This window comes from Aulonocara stuartgranti (genome assembly GCF_965226115.1).
Source record: "Aulonocara stuartgranti genome assembly, chromosome: 10".
NCBI classification, from domain to species: domain Eukaryota; kingdom Metazoa; phylum Chordata; class Actinopteri; order Cichliformes; family Cichlidae; genus Aulonocara; species Aulonocara stuartgranti.
Genome location: NC_138946.1, coordinates 25,460,459 through 25,483,084, shown reverse-complemented (window position 1 = coordinate 25,483,084; position 22,626 = coordinate 25,460,459). Strand labels below are relative to the sequence as shown.

Genomic DNA, 22,626 nt, shown 5'->3' with positions numbered 1-22,626 from the left:
TTGTATCACAGACTGCCAGGAGAGGCTTCACTGCTTCATGTCGGTGGCACAATGTGAAGTGGTAACATGAAGGATGAACCATTAGGGTGAACAAGATGAAAATAAATTGGCCACTGAGGGAGCTGAAGGCCATTGGCCTTTAGCTTACCCTCAGGGTAGCGGAGCCACAGAGCAGGACTTGGGGTCTCAGGTGGGGTGCATGTAAACCACCACACTGTTTGAATGTTGCAATTAGCCAAATGTCATGAGTCACAATTCAGCCTTTCGAGGCAAGGTTACACATACTCAGACTGAAAAGGTTGTCCACCACGTTGGGAAAATTTCATGAAATGACACTGCTCATGGTGAACTGCGATCTAAAAAAAAAAGTGAGCGAATAGTTCTGTTTTTTCTCCTTTGAAAGTGAAAATAAACAAAAATTGCACAGCTGTTCATGTGCTATCTGAACAGCTACTGTGTAATTAGTGTAAGGTTGAGCTGTCATGTACACTATTTCTAAACCAAAAATGCATTATAATGAATGCAGCTCACTCTGATACCAGCTTATATTGGACTTTATAATGTTCTTTGCATTTCAATTTATACAGTGGCTCTTTACAAGCTCTTTAATTACTCTATCCACATTTCCTCTGAAAATGGATTTTTCTGACATTTCATGTGTCTAAAATTGTCTCTGCTCTGGGGTGAAAGCGCCACAGATATGAATATCCTGTACTGACATGTGTTAATATCGCTTTACATGTTTACATTATCTTAAATAAAAATGTCTACTAACAGGAACTGTGTGAGGCTGACTTTGTCAGTGTAAATAGCAGACTGTTAATATTTCTCTTTTGCTGTTTAAAGTGACAAACCAAGCTGAAATTACTAACAACCTACAACCTGGCTAGTTCAATTCAATTCAATTTTATTTGTATAGCGCCAAATCACAACAAAAGTCGCCTCAAGGCGCTTCATAGTTTGTGGTAGCACAGATCCCCTCCAAAAGCTGGAAGAGCTATAACCTCTCAAGCCCTACGATTTATTATAAATACAAAACGTTATAAAACATATACTCTACACATCCTTAAAAGATAAAACTTATTCAACAGTGTGGCCAAGCCTGCAAACCACCAACGATTCCTCTGAACACTTAACTTTTTACCCAGTAGATTACTTCCAAATGGATTTTCCATTAAGAAATGAAATATAGCTTCTATAATCAGTTCAGTGTTGTTTTCTCATAATAGTGTTATTACTACACTAGAGTTCAAATAATATGCAGAGTGGATTATTTCATTTTTTGTAATCAAATTGTTTTAGCTGTTTTGTTGTCATTATTACTACTTGTACCACAGTAAAACAGGGACTTCATTATGAGTAGTTTTCATTTGTTCGCAGCAATATCTGAAGAAGTGCAGCAGTTTCAGGCCAAATCGGTCCCCTGAGGGCTGAGAATGTATCTCAGCAATAAATTTGTTACAGTAAACTGAATTTTTATTGAACCAAAAGCCATAATGACCCACAAAGTCAGCAACATCACCGCTAGACCGATATATTAATGTATAGCTTTTATCAGACTGAGGTGTAGGTATTGAAATGCAGGGACCTTGTAATTGGGCTCTGTGGGCTAGGTTGTGAGTCTGCTCCTGTATTAAAGTCACATGTAGTACAAATTGGGTAAATTAGGAGGAGTCACATTTGGTGATGGGATTGTGTCTGTGTGCTGGGTTGTCCTTGTGATGGGATGATAGGTAGCTAAATTGAGTGAAAGTGTGACAAAATTGTCAACATGATGCTAATTTATCTGTCCTTGTGGCGCTTCTGGAAACCTAAGCAGTTGGATATAGCGTTTAAATGGTCAATTGAACATTGTACTCCTTGTCTGCACAGTATCTGCAGCCTGTCCATCCATTTCCAAGTTACTAATGCTGACAGGTTAGCCCACCCTGTGCATAGCACCTATTGCACCATTGCCTGAAGCAACTCTCCACAATGCTGATCGACTCCAGCAACAACAAAAGAAGCTATCTCTATGTAACATGGAGCTGTCATGGGGTCCCGAGATAATGATGATGGAAGTTGAGCCTGAAACTCTGAAAAAAAAACCCAGCGTCAGATAAAGTTGACAAGAAGGCAAAGAGGTATTTTTTTGTTGTTTTTTTAAGATACGCCAGACAAGCCAGTGTTTGTGGGTACACTATTTTTACATATACAGGTATGCCTATAAAAGTAGATACATTGATGTTACACTGTTTATAATACATCTTTTTTTTTTACATTTATGCACTGGTGTGCAGCTTATTTTTGAATTATTGCTGAAGAACAATTGGCGTGGTTTCTAAAGTTTGTTCTAAGATTCCCTGGATAATTTAAACAATTTACCATAGCTTATATATATATATATATATATATATATATATATATATATAAAACACCCAGCACGCCCCTGCGGGCGGTTTATCCTTCAAGCTCCGGTCCTCTACCAGAGGCCTGGGAGCTTGAGGGTCCTGCGCAGTATCTTAGCTGTTCCCAGGACTGCGCTCTTCTGGACAGAGATCTCCGATGTTGTTCCTGGGATCTGCTGGAGCCACTCGCCTAGCTTGGGAGTCACCGCACCTAGTGCTCCGATTACCACGGGGACCACCGTTACCTTCACCCTCCACATCCTCTCGAGCTCTTCTCTGAGCCCTTGGTATTTCTCCAGCTTCTCGTGTTCCTTCTTCCTGATATTGCTGTCATTCGGAACCGCTACATCGATCACTACGGCCATCTTCTTCTGTTTGTCTACCACCACTATGTCCGGTTGGTTAGCCACCACCATTTTGTCCGTCTGTATCTGGAAGTCCCACAGGATCTTAGCTCGGTCATTCTCCACCACCCTTGGGGGCATCTCCCATTTTGACCTCGGGACTTCCAGGTTATACTCGGCACAGATGTTCCTGTACACTATGCCGGCCACTTGGTTATGGCGTTCCATGTATGCCTTGCCTGCTAGCATCTTGCACCCTGCTGTTATGTGCTGGATTGTCTCTGGGGCATCTTTACACAGCCTGCACCTGGGGTCTTGCCTGGTGTGATAGACCCCAGCCTCTATGGATCTTGTGCTCAGAGCTTGTTCTTGTGCTGCCATGATTAGTGCCTCTGTGCTGTCTTTCAGTCCAGCTTTGTCCAGCCACTGGTAGGATTTCTGGATATCAGCCACCTCCTCTATCTGCCGGTGGTACATACCGTGCAGGGGCCTGTCCTTCCATGATGGTTCCTCGTCTCCCTCCTCTTTCTTGGGTTTCTGCTGCCTGAGGTATTCACTGAGCACTCGGTCAGTTGGGGCCATCTTCCTAATGTATTCTTGGATGTTCGTTGTCTCATCCTGGACTGTGGTGCTGACACTCACCAGTCCCCGGCCCCCTTCCTTCCGCTTAGCGTACAGCCTCAGGGTGCTGGATTTGGGGTGAAACCCTCCATGCATGGTAAGGAGCTTTCTTGTCTTTATGTCAGTGGCTTCTATCTCCTCCTTTGGCCAGCCTATTACCCCAGCAGGGTACCTGATCACGGGCAGGGCGTACGTGTTGATGGCCCGGATCTTGTTCTTACCATTCAGCTGACTCCTCAGGACTTGCCTGACCCTCTGCAGGTACTTGGTGGTTGCAGCTTTTCTAGCGGCCTCTTCATGGTTCCCATTCGCCTGTGGGATCCCCAAGTACTTGTAACTGTCCTCTATGTCTGCAATGTTGCCTTCTGTTAGTTCAATCCCCTCAGTTCTGACTACCTTCCCTCTCTTTGTTACCATCCGACTACACTTCTCCAGTCCGAACGACATTCCAATGTCATTGCTGTATAGCCTGGTAGTGTGGATCAGTGAATCGATGTCTCGTTCACTCTTGGCATACAGCTTGATGTCATCCATGTACAGGAGGTGGCTGACAACTGCTCCGTTCTGTAGTCGGTATCCGTAGCCAGTCTTGTTAATGATCTCACTGAGGGGGTTCAGGCCTATGCAGAACAGCAGTGGGGACAGAGCATCTCCTTGGTAGATCCCGCACTTGATGGTGACTTGTGCTATGGGCTTGGAGTTGGCCTCTAGTGTTGTACGCCACATCCCCATTGAGTTCCTGATGAAGGCTCTTAGGGTCCCATTGATCTTGTACAATTCTAGGCATTCCAGTATCCAGCTGTGGGGCATTGAGTCATAGGCCTTCTTGTAATCAATCCAGGCAGTGCACAGGTTGGTCAGTCTGGTCTTGCAGTCTCGGCTGATTGTTCTGTCTACCAGTAGCTGGTGTTTTGCGCCTCTGGTATTCTTGCCAATTCCTTTCTGTGTCCCGCTCATGTATTGACCCATGTGCCTGTTCATCTTAGCCGATATGATGCCTGACAGGAGCTTCCATGTAGTACTGAGGCAGGTTATTGGTCGGTAGTTGGAGGGGACCGGTCCCTTCTTGGGGTCCTTGGGGATCAGGACCGTCCGGCCTTCAGTTAGCCATTCCGGGTGTCTCTCGTTAACTAGCAGCTGGTTCATTTGTGCTGCCAGACGCTCGTGGAGTGCAGTCAGCTTCTTCAGCCAGTAGGCGTGAACCATGTCGGGCCCTGGTGCTGTCCAACTCTTCATACTGGAGACCCTTTCTTGGATATCTGCCACTGTGATGGTTACTGGACCCTGTTCAGGGAGGTCGCTGTGGTCAGCCCTCAGATCCTCTAGCCACTGAGCATTGCCGTTATGGGTTGCATCCTTCTCCCATATGCTCTTCCAGTATTGCTCCGTCTCCAGCCTTGGTGGTGCTGTTCTCTTATTGTTCCCTTGCCACTGAGAGTACACCTTTGCTGGTTCTGTGGAGAACAGCTGGTTTATTCTCCTGCCTTCTATCTCTCTGGTGTACCTCCTCAAGCGGCTGGCCAAGGCTGTGAGTCTTTGCTTGGCAGTTTCCAAGGCCTCAGGTATGGACAGCTTGCTGTATTTCTTAGGCACCTTATTTGTCGCACCTTTCTGCAACTCCGTTAGTTGGCTAACCTCCCTCCGTGCTACTTTGATCTTGCCCTCTAGCCTCCTTCTCCATGGAGGGTACTGCCCCTTGTCGCTGTTCAACTTGTAGCCAAGCATCTCACTGATCACTGTTGCCGTATTGTAGATCAGCTTGTTAGTGTCGGTAATACTAACAATACTATACTATATATATATATATATATTAGGGGTGCAACGATATTCGTATCGATATTGAACCGTTCGATACAGTGCTTTCGGTTCGGTAGGCATATGTATCGAACAATACAACATTTGTAATTTCTTTTATCAACTTTCCTTCTGACGATGCTGTCTGTGTTGAGCGCTCAGTGAATCTGCGTTCGACTCCTACGCCTAGGCTGCACTGTCGAGCGCAGATCCACTGAGCGCTCAACACAGACAGCATAGTCAGGAGGAAGAGCGCAGGGCAAGCTAGCGAGACAGAAGTTAAGCTCTCCTTGCAAGATGGACCTCCCCCACCCTCATTCAGATCTGGTGTTTGGAATTATTTTGGTTTTCATGTGACGTATGACCCTGAAGGTAAGCGAGTCATGGACTAAAGTAAAACAGTATGTTGGATGTGCCATGCAATGCTTAATTACATTGGTGTGAACTAGTGTGTTAGCGCAGTTAGCTCGTTAACGTGTTGGCCGTCTAGCCCCATGCACAGGGCGATCGGCGGTAGCTCGTTAACGGAGATTTGCCGTGTTGTGGCGTTAAGGTCATTTCAACGAGATTAACCTGAAAGCACTAGTGGGAACACAACGAATATGACTGCACATTTACGCCGACATCATCCTAGTGCAAAGACAAAAACAACAAGCATGCTACTAACTTTAGCCGAGTCATTTAGACAGCTGTTAGCATGTGATTCTCCTTATGCTGCTGAGAATATAGCCCAGAAGAAGCGGATAGTATAGCTTTTATTTTGGAAAGAGACATTTCTCTGTAATAAACTCTCTTTTCCAAAGATGAGTGATTCCTCAATCAGATACAGGGCTTGCAAAATCGCTAGCCCGACGTCCCGGAGCTAGCGATCTTTCCAGTCGGGCTACAAAAATCTCTCTGCCCTGCCCGTCGGGCTATTGTAGGAAAAATATATGTCAATGCTTTTGCATTCTTTCAGAAATGTAGCTGGGTAATTATGTCATTGGCATCGGTGAGCCACTGTCAATATGTGACATATTGAAGTCGCGTTTGAATTTGCGCTTGTTCTTTTGCTTTCACTTTGCAATCATGCGAACTGTGTATAGAGAGCGACAGCACTGATCTGTGAGTGATGATAATTTGTGCACCAATTCCTCTGACATCGTCTTATTAATCGTTAGCTTACTATGCAAACATGACAAGTGAAATCTCCCGCAGCTTAAACATGTGAGAGGTTGATCGCGCAGAGAATCGCTCAGCTTATGTGAGTCCGTGTGTAAAAGTAGCAGTATATATATTTTAGTTCTGCTGAGCCAAATAAGACAGGTCGGGGTGAAGAAGTGACAGCCAAAGAAAAGCTTACCACAAAACGGAGAAGTTATGACAAATGAGACTATAAGGCAAAAAGAAAGTGCAGCTTTATGGTTTCATGGACAAAAGAATTTCTGTGGCTGCAATATGACGAGCTAACCAGAGATAACCAGGGGTGCACATAAGTGGTCCGCAGGTGCGCATTCGCTGTCAAAATAAAAAACGCGCACAAGGGTTAGGGTTAAATTTAAAAACTGTACTTTTGAGTTAAAATATATATTTATATTTTTAATAAATGACAAATTAAAAAGGCATGAACATTTTTTTGTATCGAAAAAATATCGAACCGTGACACCAAAGTATCGAACCGAACCGAACCGTGAATTTTGTGTATCGTTGCACCCCTAATAAATAAATAAATATATATATATATATATATATATATATACATATATATATATATATATATATATACATATATATATATATATATATATACATATATATATATATATATATATATACATATATATATATATATACATATACATATATATATACATATACATATATATATATATATATATATACATATATATATATATATATATATACATATATATACATATATATATATAGAGAGAGAGAGAGAGAGAGAGAGAGAAAGAATGACATTTCTTTAGTTTAAACTGTAACTGTGGAGTATATTTTAAAACCATTTGTAATGTAAAAATAGGTTAATTGTTTCAGAAAAATCCAAAATGGGCATTTCTTGTTAAAAACAAATCATATTTCAAACTCAGGCAATTGTGAGAAGAGAATTTGTTAATTTTCACATACACATTTTATTTTGCATCATAGGATTGGAAAAAAAAAATGGCCCTACTGTATGTGGCTGTGTATTCCTGAGGGCAAACCAATCTGGCATAAAGATTCTTCATAGGGAGAGCCATTACCAGAACAACGGTCAGAACATAACCATCCAAACAAATGTAAAGACATCACATTCCCAATCTCACTGGCAGAAAATGATAATTGGCTGTATTTTTTTAAAACTTTACAAAACATCTTTCAATTTGGCAGTCATTCAAGTCTATACATGTTGATGATAGTGGAAATCCATAACCATTCTGCTCTGTCGTTCATAACAACAAATTTGAACAGTATCATTTCTTTGATGTTTAACATCATAAACACATGTCATTAAAACATCCTATTTCTCTACAAGTGACATTGGACATTTTTAATTAATCTATCCAATGCATTATAGGTGACCTGCTCCAAATTCCTGTCATCTTCTCATTTCACAAACTGTCATATTGTATTTTTAAATATTGCACTATCATCATGTCACTGGATGTAACTGTAAAAGGAACAGATATATATATAAATATGTATTAAGAGATTAATGCTGGGAATGGCAGAGAAGTATATTTCCATTTGTGTTTGCTTTGGATATCACAGCTGATGTGTTACTTGGTTACCATACAAAATCTTCTATTAACCATTTGTTGAGAAACATTTTTAGTATAATGCATAATAGGTTTCCCAGCAAAAGAAGTATGAAACACAGTTATTTTGGCATATTAGTTTTCGCCTGTGTTTTTTGCCTCATAATTCTCAATAGATGAACATTTCTCAAAAAAACAAAAAATACAGCACAGCCAAGTATACATGTCTTTTTGTTTATGTTCTCGATTCCCCTCTTTGCCATTATGATTCTCCTCCTCAGCTTAGCTGACAATGGGTTTGTGCTTATTTTCACCAAAATGCTCTGTGCAAAAATACAATGATACAGTAGCTTCATCAAAACAAGCTAACAGTTTGAGCATTAATGAAAAAAAGGACTCATGGTAATAAATCACAAAAAAAGACAACATTGGGTTTGGCTTGCATAGCAAAGCAAAAGAAAGAGAAAAACATTAAAAAATCTATTTACAAATTATGCAAGTCCGTTTTCATTTGAATCATTAGTCATTTTGTTAGTTGTGTGTTTTCTTCCTCATCTCCACTGTGTGAATTGTTGTACACCATGTGACAGAAAATAGAAGAGGACATATAACGCACTGTTTACTCTTTTGAAGAGGGGGATGAAAATAACACTGTGAGAGTGGTGTCTGTGTCTGTACATGACATTTACAGCTCTGCATTTTATCCTGCACAATTTTGCTTCTTTGTCTTTATTCTGTCTCCATTTTCCAAACATCATACAGTGTCACTCGCAGAGAAAAATCTCATAGCACTTATAAACAAGGTGTCCTGGGACAGGCAGCAACTGCGGGGAATGATGCTTCACATAAACTCTGAAAGAAAGACAGACAGACACAAAGGAAACAATGTAAAGTCTGGATGATATAAAAAACTTTACTCTCACAATCTGGATGTTCAGCTGCCACTCTCAGGATGTGTCTGAGGTGACAAGACAAAAGATTTTGTTCAATCTATACCAAAACTGTATTTGTTTTTGTTTTTTCCAGGTTATGTATAGAATTTAATAATAAAAAAAATCCCAGGTGATCTGACTTTATTTTATTATTCCCCTTCCACCAGATTCTACCAGATTTCTTTTAACCGAATTTTACCATTCATAGGAACAGCCTTTTTAACTTTGGGGTTCACTGTTAGTAGAATATAACATCACTGCTAATATTGCAAACCCTTGAATGTGGTATACTGTTCCAGAGAACACTTAGTGTTTGTTAGATTTAGGAAAAACTGGCAAGCATAAGAGTGTCAGGAACATTGCCAATAGCCAAAATGGTATGGCTACACTACTGGTCAGAGCATCTCAGTCCTGTCAGTTGATCCCACATGACTGAGATGCTACGTTTTGAACATTACATACAAAAAATACAACAAAAGATAAGTTTGAACTGGTTGCATGAAGAGTGAATTCTAACCTGTAGCATCCACTGCTGAAAGCCTTAAGGCTGCTTATGAGAGAAAGGTGAAAACACAATGGATCTATATGCTTGGTGGCCTGATCTTATACATCACATTTTCAGTGAGGTGTGTTTCCCTGTTATGCAGGAAAGACACTGGTGCATAACAGGAAGCTATTATACATTGGAAGAGTGATGCTCTGGCCAATGCACTCATGTAGTTGATCCTTTAACATTTATCAACTGCCTAAACATTCTTACAGACTATCTACACCCCTTCATGTCCCCTTTAATTTGATTGATGATTCCTTCATACCGTAAATTTCATTCAAGACTAGGGTTAAAGTTTTCTAACTGTCCTCCAAATTTTCCAGATCTCAACTCAACTGAGCATCTGAAGGATGTCCTGGAAAAAGTCCAATCTATGGGAGCCTTACCTTTACATGCTACTAGTCATATTTAGAGGTTAAACGGTATTACGGAAGTGGTTTTAATGTTGTGTCTGATCAGTGTATGTAGTATATATATAGTATATAACTGAACCTGTCTAATGTTAATCTTTGCAGAGTGAAAATTATTAAATGCATCAGAATTCATGAAAACTTGCATGTTATTACTTTCTTGCTTGTGTTTGCTTTACAAGAGATATCCAATATTTGTAATGTGCACACATGTGTGCACACACACACACACACACACACACACACACACACACACACACACACACACACAAATACAGTAGATCCTTTTGAGGATGAACACTCACAGTGTTCCCTTTTCTCTGTGCCGTTTGTGGAAGGATGCCCGTTGTGGGAGGGTTCTATGCCAGCTCTCTTGTTTGAACCCCTACTCAGGGTGGCCCTGCTGGATGATGTCGTGCCACTCCAGGATGCCATATGCTGCCGCTCCAGCGTGGACACACTCACCATGCACTCCTCAGAGGGGTCTGAGGGAGCAGCTGCCCACGAACTGTGCATGTGGGAACCCATGCCGTGCAGGGACTTCATGGCTGGTGTGTGGGCTATTGAGTGGATGGTAGATCAGGGTGTTTGGCAAAGGATACGAATCAGACGTCACGATATGGGCATTCTCATTAAATGTACTAAAAAGACTTAAAATAAATAAAAAGTAATAGCTGGGGGTATTAAAGTCCAGACTCACCGTCTGTGTTAGTGTCTCTTCGTCTGGGAAGAGTTCCAACCTTGTCTGTCTGAGGCTTGTTAGCAGTGAGTGGCGCCCTCTTGTGTCCAAGGCTATGCGAGCCTTGTGTACCATGGTCTGCTGTGCCAAAGCTGTCTGAGAGACACTGCTCAGAGGCCTTACCTATAATGGACCGAAATGAGACAGTTATTGAATATTAAGGTTTGGGTATGAATTCAAAACCAAGTATTTGGAAAACCCATAGAGGATCAGCAGATCTATTAACAAGCCAAACGTGTCAGTTGGAACGATAGCGGAACTCAAAGCTGCGATTGAAATCAACAAATACTAGAAATTTCAAAAACTGTCTGTTCTACATCCTAGCCTATATGTGATGTCGAAACAGAAGGTATGAGAGCATATTGCTACTGAATGCCAGAATCAGAGTACAGAACTGTTTTTCTTTGTTTGAGTGACAATAAAATCAAGCTCTAAAACCAGACAAGCATTTGAAAATAAATAAATAAACTATTTAAAGAAGTACTCCACAAATGCAATATGGCAGCCGCTGTGGAAATACTGCCACCACAAAAAAACCTTATTCATGTTTTGATTCACTGGACTGAAATAATTCCCTCGCTGTGACTGAATGCACTTCTAAAATAGGAAGAACTCTTGACAGCTAAATATGAGTTCATAAAATGTTTGCATTGCTAATGTTGGTAAATATTTTTAGTCACACTGATCTGCATTTTGCCCTGCAATGGGTTAATAAAAGGGCTTAAAAAACACATATTCTCAATTCACATTTCAATTTTAACCTTTCAAACAATGGAGTCTAAAAATGGTACAATCCTGTCCCTGTGGGAGAAGCCATCAAGTTTCTCTTTAAAGAAACATTTTCACACAGTAAACCTATTTATAAATGCATCAAATCTTAAATGCAAGATGTGTTTCTTTTCAGTAGAGCCCTACTAAAGATGTTGAAATATCATATATTATTGCTTTGACATCTATCCACGGAGGACTTCAAGCAGCTTTTAACAGACTGTCTTAATATTTCTTTGAAAAAGAATAAAGAGGTATTAATGGTTAACCCTAAACTATCTGAATATCCTTGAGATGATGAAACTGTTTTACATTTGCCCAAATGTATTGTCTGCATCACATTGCGCGCAAATCGCGGTCCAAACGACCAATCAATGTCCTAAAAGACCAGAACAGTGTACGGGGGGCTTGCATGCATGTGATTAAATGATCCATTTTATGCTTTTGTGTTTGTGTTGCCGACCCATAATTGATTAGCAAGGCTACACACTGCAAAACATTTTCACTTCAAGCTTCAGTGGCCCAACCACATTGGCAGATAGAGTGTTGATATTGAAGAAATCTGCAATGCCTTGGATAAGATAAGAGATAAGATAAGATAGAACTTTATTAATCCCTCGGGTGGGTTCCTCTGGGAAATTCGACATAGTTAGAAAGCTGATTTTCTTGATTATTCACTGCTGTTTTTACATTATTTACGTGTGATAATTGGATAGTGGATATTGTTAAAAAGACAATATTGGTTGTCACCCACCATAAAAGGCACTTCTTCTTGTTGCGAGTTAAAGAATGTATTTCAGAAACTATCTGACATGAATGCAGTTTCTCAGATTGGCTGAATGTATGAACAAGAAAAGCAGAATTGTCTCCTCTTTGATATCGTCCTTTTCTTAAGTACCCCATTCAAAATCTCTGATAAGAGACAGATTTCCTTTTGTTGCATTTTGACATCTGTATTGTTATATGTTTTAAATCTACACTTTTGTGGTTTTTCAGTAGTGATGACAGCAAAACACATGTTTCCTTTCAGTGAATCATAACTATATCCACATGTCTCCCATTCATATGCAGTCATGGTGAAAAGAAAGCACACCCTCTTTCAATTCTAACTTTTTCCGTATCAGGACATAACAAATAATCATCTGTTCCTTAGCATGTCTTAAAATTATTTAAATACAACCTCATATGAACAACAATGCATGGGATATTAGATAGTGCCATTATTTATTTGACAAAAATTAAGGAAAAATGTTGAAATGATGTGTGAAAGTCTAAATACAGCCTCACTTATAGCCTCAACTAGGTTACTAATCAAATGCATTAACAGCAACTACTTTTAGCAGTTTTAGTCTGGAAAATTCAGGTGTGTGCTAACATGATACCAAGGAGGAAAACCATCCACAGTGATCCTAGAGAAGCAGTTACTGCTGCCAATCAATCTGGAAAGCATTATGAGGCCATTTCCAAACAATCTGAAGTTCATCATTCCACTGTGAGAAAATTATTCATTAGTGAAAAACATTCAAGACAGTTGCTAATTTTCCCAGGAGTGGACTCTGCAGTAAACTCACCTCAAAGAAACTGAAAAAAAGAAAAGAAAAAAATCTACATCTCAGATGCTACAGGCCTCAGTCAGTATGTGAAAAGTTAAAGTTTGTGACAGTTTAATTAGAAAAAGACTGAATATGTATGGTTTGTTTGGAAACAGGTTGCCAGGAGAAAGTCTCGTCTCACGAAAAGAACACGGCAGCAAGGTTTAGGTTTGTAAAGTTGGATAATCTGGATAATCTGAAGACTTCCGAGTGGAGATGTTTGGCCATACAGCCCAGCACCACATCTGACAAAAGCCCAAGACAGTATATTACCACCAACACATCATACCAGTTGTCAAGCACAGTAATGGAAGGGGGATAGTTTGGGCTTGTAGTTTGCCATGGGAACCAGGAACCTTGCAATCACTGAGTCGAATATGGACTCATCTGTGTTCCAAAGTATTCTAGAGTCAAATGTGAGGCCATTTGTCCAACAGCTAAAACTTGGTGCTAAAGGTAATTGTATAAGCTACTGAATCATGGCTTAGTTTTTCACACACTGCTTCAGCATTTTGGCTTATTTTTTGCTACATGGTGTAATATGCAATGCATTGTTGTTCATCTCAGGTTGTATTTTTAAAAAAATGTTTTTTTAGTTATGTCCTCCAATGTAAAATTTGGAAATTGAGAGAGGTTGTACTTTCTTTCTTTTTATCATTATGCTTTTCATCGACTACACTGAAGATGAAAAACTTCTACTAGCTACATTCTCACATGGGAATGATATTATTCTTAAAAGTGGCATGCCTTCAGTGAGAACACATCAAGTGAAAGCTATGAATTAAAAATGGGCTCCATAAATAAGTAATAATCATACCTCGGTTTCACAAATCATCCATATTCCTAATGAAAGTGCTATCGGTGAACTTGGTGTAGGCATATAAAAATATAATTAGAGCATGCATGTTAATATCTGTCATATTTTCAGCACCTATGCATTATTATTTACCCATATTTCCATGTGAGCATGACCTCATAGTGTCAATGACTCAGTGGTCTATTCACTTAAAAATGAAGACAGCAATTAATTTTTAAAACATTTTTACCTGAGCCCTCAAGGTTATCCATGCTGTGACCAGGAGTGTATTCAAAGCCACACAAATTCTTTGACACCACAGCATATCTTTCATCCTCCTCCTCCTCTTCCTCCTCGTCTTCAGAAAGGAGAGTGGTTCCCAAATCAGAACCCAGTGTACTAGACATGAAGTCGATTGGGGAGTTGGACACGTTTGGACTGGTTTTCATATGCCTATTTAAATGTGGGGAAACAGTGTGTATTAATAAAATGTTTTTAAAGCAACAGAAGACAGATAATGGGCGTGAAAAATGCTGCAAAACAAGCATTACAAATTCAGAATCAGTAGATATTCAGGAGGGTGGAGATGCAATGTGCATACACTATGAATGCCTGCAGTGATTTTACTGATTACTTTCTCAGTGCTGGTGTGTGTTGTGCTAACACAATGGAGTTGTAATTGGACTGGATTAAGGATATCTGGATGGGCAGGGCTGTCACCAACATGCCTGTTATCTCCCGCACAGCTGTCCTCCATGATGGCTCGCATCCCACCATAGAGGAGATGCATGCATAATTACTAACTCTATTTACTGATGTCAGAACAGCATGTAAGACTAAACCCAGTCATTACCCTCCATGTCGCCACTGACTTGTCAAGTTTTCCAATGCTCCATCAAAGGTGTAATCAATGGAGAGATGTTTTTATCGCTTGCAAGACACACGGGCCGCAGGTCTGAGCTGACACATGTAAATACCAGCATTGAAAGGCACTCAGACATTTTCCATTGATATGCAAAATCCAAACTTTCACCAGAATAAAATGAATAAAATTACATGCATCTCTCTAACAGAGCAAAGCAAACATAGTTGAATGGATCTGCGTTACCATGCAAAGCTTTCACACTTTCACATTATTACCAAAAACAAGAATATGAAAGGTGGTCTTAAAAAGCCATCTTTGCTTTTCCTTGTTTGGTGTTCTAGCATTTTGGTTGTGAAGCATTTTGTGATGCTTACTGTATATTGAAAAGTGCTATATAAATAAATTTTTATAAAACCTAGCTTTACAAGGGAATCTTACCATGCCTGTTTGGCCACTTCATACTGGTAGGCTCTAGTCAGCTCATCCAAGTGAGCCTGCAAGATGGACTGCATTTCTTCATGGTGGGCAGAACTGAGAGAGGACGATGAAGGCTGACTAAAAGTAGCTGCTGCTGGGGAGGAGGACCTTCCTCTCAGGGGAGGAGTGGGACCTCTCTCTTCCTCTACTTCATTTTCCAAATTCTGATGGCGGTAGGTCTGGACAGACATTGGTGGTGCCCAGCTTCCGTTGTCATATCTGGCATGTGGACAAAATGTTTTCATGTTAATCACATTGACTTTCCTAAATAACTGATTAGAGATGTATGCCAAAGACAGAAAATACCTGTAAATATTCCACTAACAAAAGTGTTCTCAACACTTTTAAATGATCAGAAAATAGCAGCCACAATATGTTTAGGCTTTACAATGCAAGTGTGACTGTGCAATTCAGGATGGCAAAATGTGGTCCTGAAGACATCTGCTCTAGAAGATTTACCACACAGAGAGTAGCACTTTAGCCACCATTCAGAAAAATCAGAATCTGTCATATCTCATCATCATATCATATTATCCCAAAAGAGCACTTTGCTCTCTAAGTGCAGGCTTACTTGTGGTTCCTAGAGCTTCCAACAATACAGTGGGGGAGACAGAGCCTTCAGCTGTGAGGCTCCGCCCCCGTTAAACCAGCTCCCTGTTTGGATTTATCATAATCCAAAGACAAGCACCTAATATGGATATCTTTGGTGTGAACCCACATAGGCACAGAAAGATCCCCAGCTAGTGGTTGGGTTCAAACACACCCAGTGGTTTCACAACTGTAGAAATGGTGCTAGATAAATAACAAAAAAAAGGAATTCACTCCAAGAACTTTTTAATTTTGTTGAGTTAAATTATAATGTTTTGTTTATATGTTAATTAGCACTTATTAGCAGCTATGTTAAGGATATAGCTTGCTAACTAAGCTCACACTGTTAGCGCTTCATCATGTGGTTTAAATATAGTCACTTCTAACTCGAAAAAACATGGCATAGACAAAAAACAAACAAAAAGGCTTCACATTGCAGAGTTCAGAAATTAGTGTGGGGCAGCATGGCGACCACATCCATTTTTCATAACAAAGACTTTAGCTTAGTCTTAGCCAAAAGGGCTAAATGTAGGCCAGCAGTCACTCAGCTAACTAGGGTACTAGCGTTTAACAGGCTAATACAGCTAATTCTTTTTTCTTTCACAAGGTAAATTAAACAGGCAGCTTATATCCAAATTCTGATAATAACACAAAGCCACCCATGCATACACTCTGCTTGGGCCCCAAGTGCAGGCTCTGTGTTTGCATGTGTTTCTTTTCTGTTTTTATGTATTTTAGTACAGAGACTGATGACATATGAATGTACATTACCCTCCTCCATGATTTTCCTGGGGGTAACAGTCAAGGTCAACCTCAGTCCCAGGCAGGGGGTTCATGGGTGGTGGTGGCAGAGGCATGTTAGCCCAACATGTCCCATTTGATTTAGAGGTTTTTGTTCCACTTTTTAGCTTCTTTTTCTTCCCAGCCTTTGCACCTGGGGGTAGGCAAAGAGAGGTTTAGCTTCCTCTATACAAAATACGCAAGAGTATTATTCTACTCTCAGTCCACACACATTCGGTTTTGCTTGGAAAAAGGTACCTTCTATTTTTCTCTGCTGCTTCTCTCTGTGAACTTTTACCCAACCTGTCTTCTACCCAGTTTTCATTATTCGTCTCTCCTGTGTGCTGACAGCACATTACAACATTTTCTAAATGTTGACATTTCTTAAATAGGCATCAAAACCTGCGGCAAACCACTTTAAGTTGCTTCTCCACTTGTTCTCTTTATCTGTGGTTAGCTTGACATTTAACTGAGCACACGGCCTATAGTGCAAAAAAAAAAAAAAAAAAAAAAAGAAAACACAGAAAAGCCTCCACGACTTTACTAAATGTATATAAGCTACATAAATAGCTCCAAACACTGAGGGGTTTTCTTCTTCCATCTAATCAAATTAACCCAAAAGAAATGTGTCATGATTGCGTGACATTTCTAGGCAAGATAAGCTCCCAGGGTAGAATTGTGATGAAGACAGAAGAGTAATTAAGGACATTATCCTAAGGGTTTATTTTTAGTGAATATGTAAACAAATTCTCTCCTTCCTAGTTTGGTCTTTCCTTGGTTTAGCTCCCAGTAATTTAAATGATAGGGAAAAAAGTGCTTGTGATTTTGCTGCAAAGATGCTACACTTAGTTCACAGAGACCCAAGGAGTTTATCATAAAATGAAAAAAACCAAAAACAAAACCAAAAACAATCAAATAAACAAAGATCTTGATCATTTCATCGTGGCTCATACCACTGCCAGGGCGTCTGTCAGTTAGCGAGTAGCCCAGGTTTGCTATTTCCTGCTGGGCTTGAAGAGAAGCCTTCCAGCGGGGATCTGGCCTATCCACCGCCAGCTCGTGGAAACTATTGGACTGAAGTATTTGAGTGGTGGCATAGGGGGTGGGCTGAGTGCCTCGTGCTGGGCTGCTGTAGCCTGCCTTCCCCATGAAGTCGATACTGCTGTAGATGGCACCATCAGACAGCATGGTACCAGTTTTCTCCACCGCTGCAGACGGTAAAACATCTGAGGCAAAAAAGAGGATGAACACAGAGAGGGGAGGGAAATGGAAAAGGCATCATGGAGAGATAAGTTGACATGAAGTTAACGATCTTTAAGGTCATTAACACTCCCTGCTGCTCCAGCACTCTGTATTAGTTAAATACATTTCTCAAATGGACTTGATATAAATGAAAGTGATTATCAACAACCATAATTAGCATGCAATGCTCTGTGGGAGCCGGGTGGAGTGCTCACAAGAGGGATGCTCAAACAGTGCTAACCTTCAGCTCAACAGTCTTGCACGAATAAAGCCTGAAGCTCACCAGGGTTCCATTGAACTTTGAGAACATGTAGGCATACAAACACATAATGGAAACCAATATACTTCAACCACTGTGCGCAACCTCGAAAAACGGACAATGGCAGAGCATGACAAAGAATGATGGGGAAAACAATATCTAAACAGTGCAAATTTAAGCCAGATATCAGGCTTGTCACATCAAATTAGTAAAACAGAGCCCTTGAAGGCTGTTTTAATTTGTGTGTGTGTGTTAACCTATTTGTGTATATGTGCTTAAGTGTGACATCCTGTCAGCATGCTTCCCAAGGGATCAACATCAAAACTGTCCAACTAGGCATCGCTAAACCGTATTCTTCATCGCTCCGGCTTGTTTATGTTTCTTACCTCCTCGGCCAAAGTTGCTGCCGCCTTTTGGACTCCCTAAGCCCCCGTTAGCTGGGAGACTTGTGGAAGGCCAGGAGTCAGCTAACCAGGGGAGGCCTGGATCACCTGCTTTTAACAACCCTGGACGGCTGTGAGAGAATGTTTAAAGTCAGACAAAGGTGGATGAGAGGTGGAAAGGACACCAGAGAACCAGTGACATTGTTAAATATTCAGCCTGCCCTGCTTATTTTCTTCCTGCTGCATCAACAACAAATTGATGCGAAAACTCATTCAGCATATTCTCGCCCGTGGAGCAGCCGAGCACGCAGGCAACAATAAACAACAGAGAGACATAAAATGGCAAGTCTATAAATCAGACTTCTGCCTCCCCTCGACTCTACCACCCCTAACTCTCCCTGGAGAAGCAAGGCAGGCCTAAATACACACTAAATCCACTTTAGAGCCTTAGCACAACAGAAATTTACATTTTAAATTGAGAATCATGGACAGCCTCTGGCAGATCAGCTACACTGCTGCTCAGTCTCCATAGCAACAGAGACAGCAAAAGCCCATTAGGTGGTTTAGGAACGCTACCATGTCATTTTGTCTTTGTGAAGTACAACGTCCACGAATAAAGGCGTTCGCTTCAAGGTAGGAAAGTTGTGGGCAGCAATTCAGGGAGGAACAAAAAATAGAAAAAGACAATTTACACCCCCTCTATATCAGCTGCTGTAAAAATGGCAAAACATTCACATGCCTGCACATTAAGTAAACATACCGTGTGTCTGCATATGTTTACTTAATGTGCAGCTTTACAGTGAGTTTTCCACTGAGCCTGATTTACCAAGTGCCAGGGGAGTTGTTCACAGCTGACTTGGTGATGGCTCAAAGGTGTTCAAACAATTACGTCAATAATTTCCATTTTAAACTACACAAGCATAATACATATATTTCCTTGGAAGAACAGGGCAAAGCTATGCACAGTAGCGCAAGCAGTCTGTGCACCTTCAGTGTGGAGAAAGGCACTCATGCAAAAGGGTTTTACAAGAAAGCGTTTATTTTTAGTCTATTACTTGCAACATTTGTTCTGGCTTTGGGCTTATCTGCTTGCTTAGGTGTAACAAATATGTAGAGCAAACCACTGTCCACAGAGCAAATTCACCTCTTTCCCCCTGTTGTTTTCAGGAATACTTTGATATTCTGTGGACACGCTGTCTTTGCTTTGGGCATTTTGAGCAGTCTGGAAATTCTATCGGCCACTGAGAGGAGTCTCAAGGTCCGACGCATTGTTCTTCTGTCTCCACATAAAACCCATGACTCTACTTACTCTAGGCCAAGCTTTTTAAACAGCACATTCATCACCTCTCCCCTCCTTTATTGACCTCTGGCTCACTCAGATGAACTGAGAAGCGCGCCGGTGACTAAAACACCTGCATTAATTGGTAGCTCTTAGTTCAAAGGAGTGATTAATGATTTCATCACAGTGAACAACAGTGGAAATCGTGCACTGATACAATATGAATAGGCGGGGGTGGGTGAAGGGGGGGCATAAATGCAAATTCCATTCATCAGGAGAGAACTCTTCATATTAAGTTTTACGATAGCATGGTGTCATTAAAAAGTTCACCATGTGACACCGAAATGTCCGCTTGGAAGCTTTAGCAGTAGGGTTTCTGAAGGTTTTTAGTGGAGAAATTCTCACCTTCCATTGCGAATCAGGCCTCTGTCTCTTTGGAATGTCACTTGGAGGGAAAAGAGGGAGGAGAGAGAAACAATTAAACTGTCAAGTAATCAACAGCATGACTGTAGATTTGAATGGCTGATACATTACTGCTGTCAAGAATGAAGGCACCTAAATTGCCGGGATATTGTATATACAATGGCACAATGTAAAGACATACCTGCTCGAGTGAAGGTGAAGGACTGAACTGCAATTTAAAGAGACATAAAGAGTGTGCGTATCAGAGGGCATATCAAGTGGCATAAAGAGTGCTTAGAAATATTAAAATGATTCAAAATGCTCTCGTGTTCAAAAGATATGGATTGTGTGCTTTCATTTTTGCTTTGTTTGTTCATCCATCACTGATATGTCAGCACTGCGATCATATTTTGATGAAGCTTGGGCAATAACGCAGCTAACATTCCAGCATTTTCTGATTTACACTGACTGCCCTGAGGGAGAAGTTTAAATGAAGGTGACATTTTTAACCTTTTATTTTTTATTTTTGCTCGCCTCAGGTGATCTGCACTCTCATCATAATTCTATTTTTTTATGAAATCCTTCCAAAATACATCTTGAAACAGTACGTGTGCAACAAGAAAGACAATTACTGATGCAATAGCATTTTTAAACTACTGCTATAAATTATTTAAAAATGAAGAAATCAATGAATTTTTTAAGTCAATGGCTCTTATAGAAAAAAAAAAAAAAAGAATCCATTGTTTTCCAAATGGAAATATGAAATTTTGGACTTAAACTCCTGCAGTTTTTGAATAAAGGGATCAGAAAACCAGCCCTCAATCACATAAATCCCTGCTGAATTAGGAAATCGCACTGCTCTCTCCCCAAGTCACTAAATAAAAGCTGCAATACGCATTATGAAATTTGCACACAGCTTCATGCTCGACTCGCAGTGGAATAAAAGAATATTCCATACATAAACCTAGATGTACCTCATGTTAATGTGCAAACAACACCAGGCATGGTCTGATAATGGAAGGGGATGTTAAATTACTTATCTCGCATGAATGTATTAGAGTGTTGAGGTGTGCTGCTGATGGAACGCAGCACAGTCGATGCACATCAGTGCACAGTGAATTAAAGTAAATAGGGCCTATTTCCATCCGCGCTGAATACATTTTCTTTGTTCTGCGTTTCAGCCAGCTCAAATGGAGTCACATCTGTGATGGCATCAGCTTCCGCTGGAGAGAGACCTACTTTGCTTTGTGAGCCAGTTTTGATGCAGAACCATGTAAATTGATTTTTTTTTTTTTACCTGCATAGTTGCTAAGTCCTTTCCTCTTTTTTCTCCTCCAGTACAACCAGGCACTGAAGCCCATGAGGACAATCCAGCAAGCCCCTCCCAAAGCAGCGATGAAGGCCGGCTGCTTCACCACATCTGAGATGCTGTTGTTGTTGTCCGATCCTGTCATTACGTCCCTCAGTTCTGCACCTGGAGGCACCACACACCCACACAGGGAGAAAAGGGAAAGAATTTAGAATTTTAATTTCAGTATGAGTGACTGAATGGGATTAAAAAAAAATATTGAGCAGGAAAAAATGCAGTTCAGAGAAATTAAATTGCAACAAAATTTTATTCAATATCATCACAATGTTTGACATAGAGATAAATAAATATGGTGAAAATGTACAAGTTTAAGCAAATCAAAGAAGTGTGGAACACACTATGTATCAAACCAGGACACATGGACTACAGAGACCACCGAAAGATGAGCCCGTGAAAAAATACAAACACAAAGAGATAAAAAAAAAACCAGCATCAGTGCATCCAATATAGCGTTAATCAATTCAGCAGTGCACTTATCAACTTGAGCTGCAAGACACAAGATTGACAGAGCAGCTCTGACAGAGTTTGATTTTCTGTTGCGGCTACTGTGCTGTGAAATTAGATTCACAGTCTCCAGCAGGAACCACCCCCCCATCATTAAGCTTCATTCCACAGGCCTGTTTCCCTTTCTCTGGGCGTTAGGGGTGTTATTATATATCAGTCAAAAGTCACAGATGAAGAGCATCTGGCCTGAGCTCCCATATTGATTCTGGGCTTATATACGCTGGGCATCCTTTAGTGATTTCATAAGATGTGATAGGCTGATAAGCTCCTACAAAAACACTGTCTACTTTGTTAGCGCCAGCTGCACACATATTGGAGAGGATTATTGATATGGCTAACAGTACTTGGCACAGTGTTACCAGGCACTACACTTAATGAACTGCTATTGATTTCTCTATAGACATCTGGCGTTGTAAAGCGCAATTTTCTTTCTTCAAGTGCGATAAATTGATAAATCATTTTCCCAGACCCCCAATCTGTGATAGAGACCTAGGTCTCCTATCTTGGGGTCATTTTATTTGACTCGAGGTTTGGCGTGTGTGTGTGTGTTTGTGAGAGAGAGAGAGTGGATTACCCAAAGTGATGAGCTGGGGTATGCTCTTGACCCCCACCCCTGCGCTGGTGCCTGCAGCCACCTCTACACGGTACTGCACTCCAGTCTGCAGACCCCCAACTACCACTGAACGGATGGTCGCGTCCACAGACTTATTGACATGAAAGCGAGTTTCGTTGGCCAAACACCAGATCTGACAAAGACAGACACACCAGACAGATTTCATTGTGTGGTTGTACATCACTAAATCA

The 22,626-nt window shown here is 40.7% G+C and overlaps 1 protein-coding gene and 1 long non-coding RNA gene across 4 annotated transcripts in view; one reads left to right on the top strand and one right to left on the bottom strand.

The window, feature by feature from the left end:
- The first annotated feature begins 5,224 nt into the window (after positions 1 to 5,224).
- LOC309715128 lies at positions 5,225 to 21,353 on the top strand. The gene is made up of 3 exons (XR_014279152.1): positions 5,225 to 5,518; positions 21,131 to 21,196; positions 21,288 to 21,353. It is a non-coding gene; the product is annotated as an uncharacterized lncRNA (long non-coding RNA).
- Positions 7,188 to 22,626, bottom strand: part of LOC309715122 (roundabout homolog 2-like) — an 83,811-nt gene continuing 68,372 nt past the window's right edge. For 2 of the 3 annotated variants that reach the window (XM_082547970.1, XM_082547968.1), the window contains 12 exons: positions 22,397 to 22,568; positions 21,247 to 21,423; positions 20,152 to 20,178; positions 19,953 to 19,992; positions 18,272 to 18,399; positions 17,338 to 17,610; positions 16,376 to 16,538; positions 14,978 to 15,235; positions 13,925 to 14,127; positions 10,480 to 10,641; positions 10,085 to 10,339; positions 7,188 to 8,739 (listed from right to left, as the gene is read on the bottom strand). In XM_082547970.1, coding sequence (XP_082404096.1) covers positions 8,738 to 8,739; positions 10,085 to 10,339; positions 10,480 to 10,641; positions 13,925 to 14,127; positions 14,978 to 15,235; positions 16,376 to 16,538; positions 17,338 to 17,610; positions 18,272 to 18,399; positions 19,953 to 19,992; positions 20,152 to 20,178; positions 21,247 to 21,423; positions 22,397 to 22,568 — 1,860 coding nt within the window. In that variant the 3' untranslated portion in view covers positions 7,188 to 8,737. The remainder of the gene's footprint in view (positions 8,740 to 10,084; positions 10,340 to 10,479; positions 10,642 to 13,924; positions 14,128 to 14,977; positions 15,236 to 16,375; positions 16,539 to 17,337; positions 17,611 to 18,271; positions 18,400 to 19,952; positions 19,993 to 20,151; positions 20,179 to 21,246; positions 21,424 to 22,396; positions 22,569 to 22,626) is intronic. The other variant, XM_082547969.1, reaches the window with a different exon arrangement.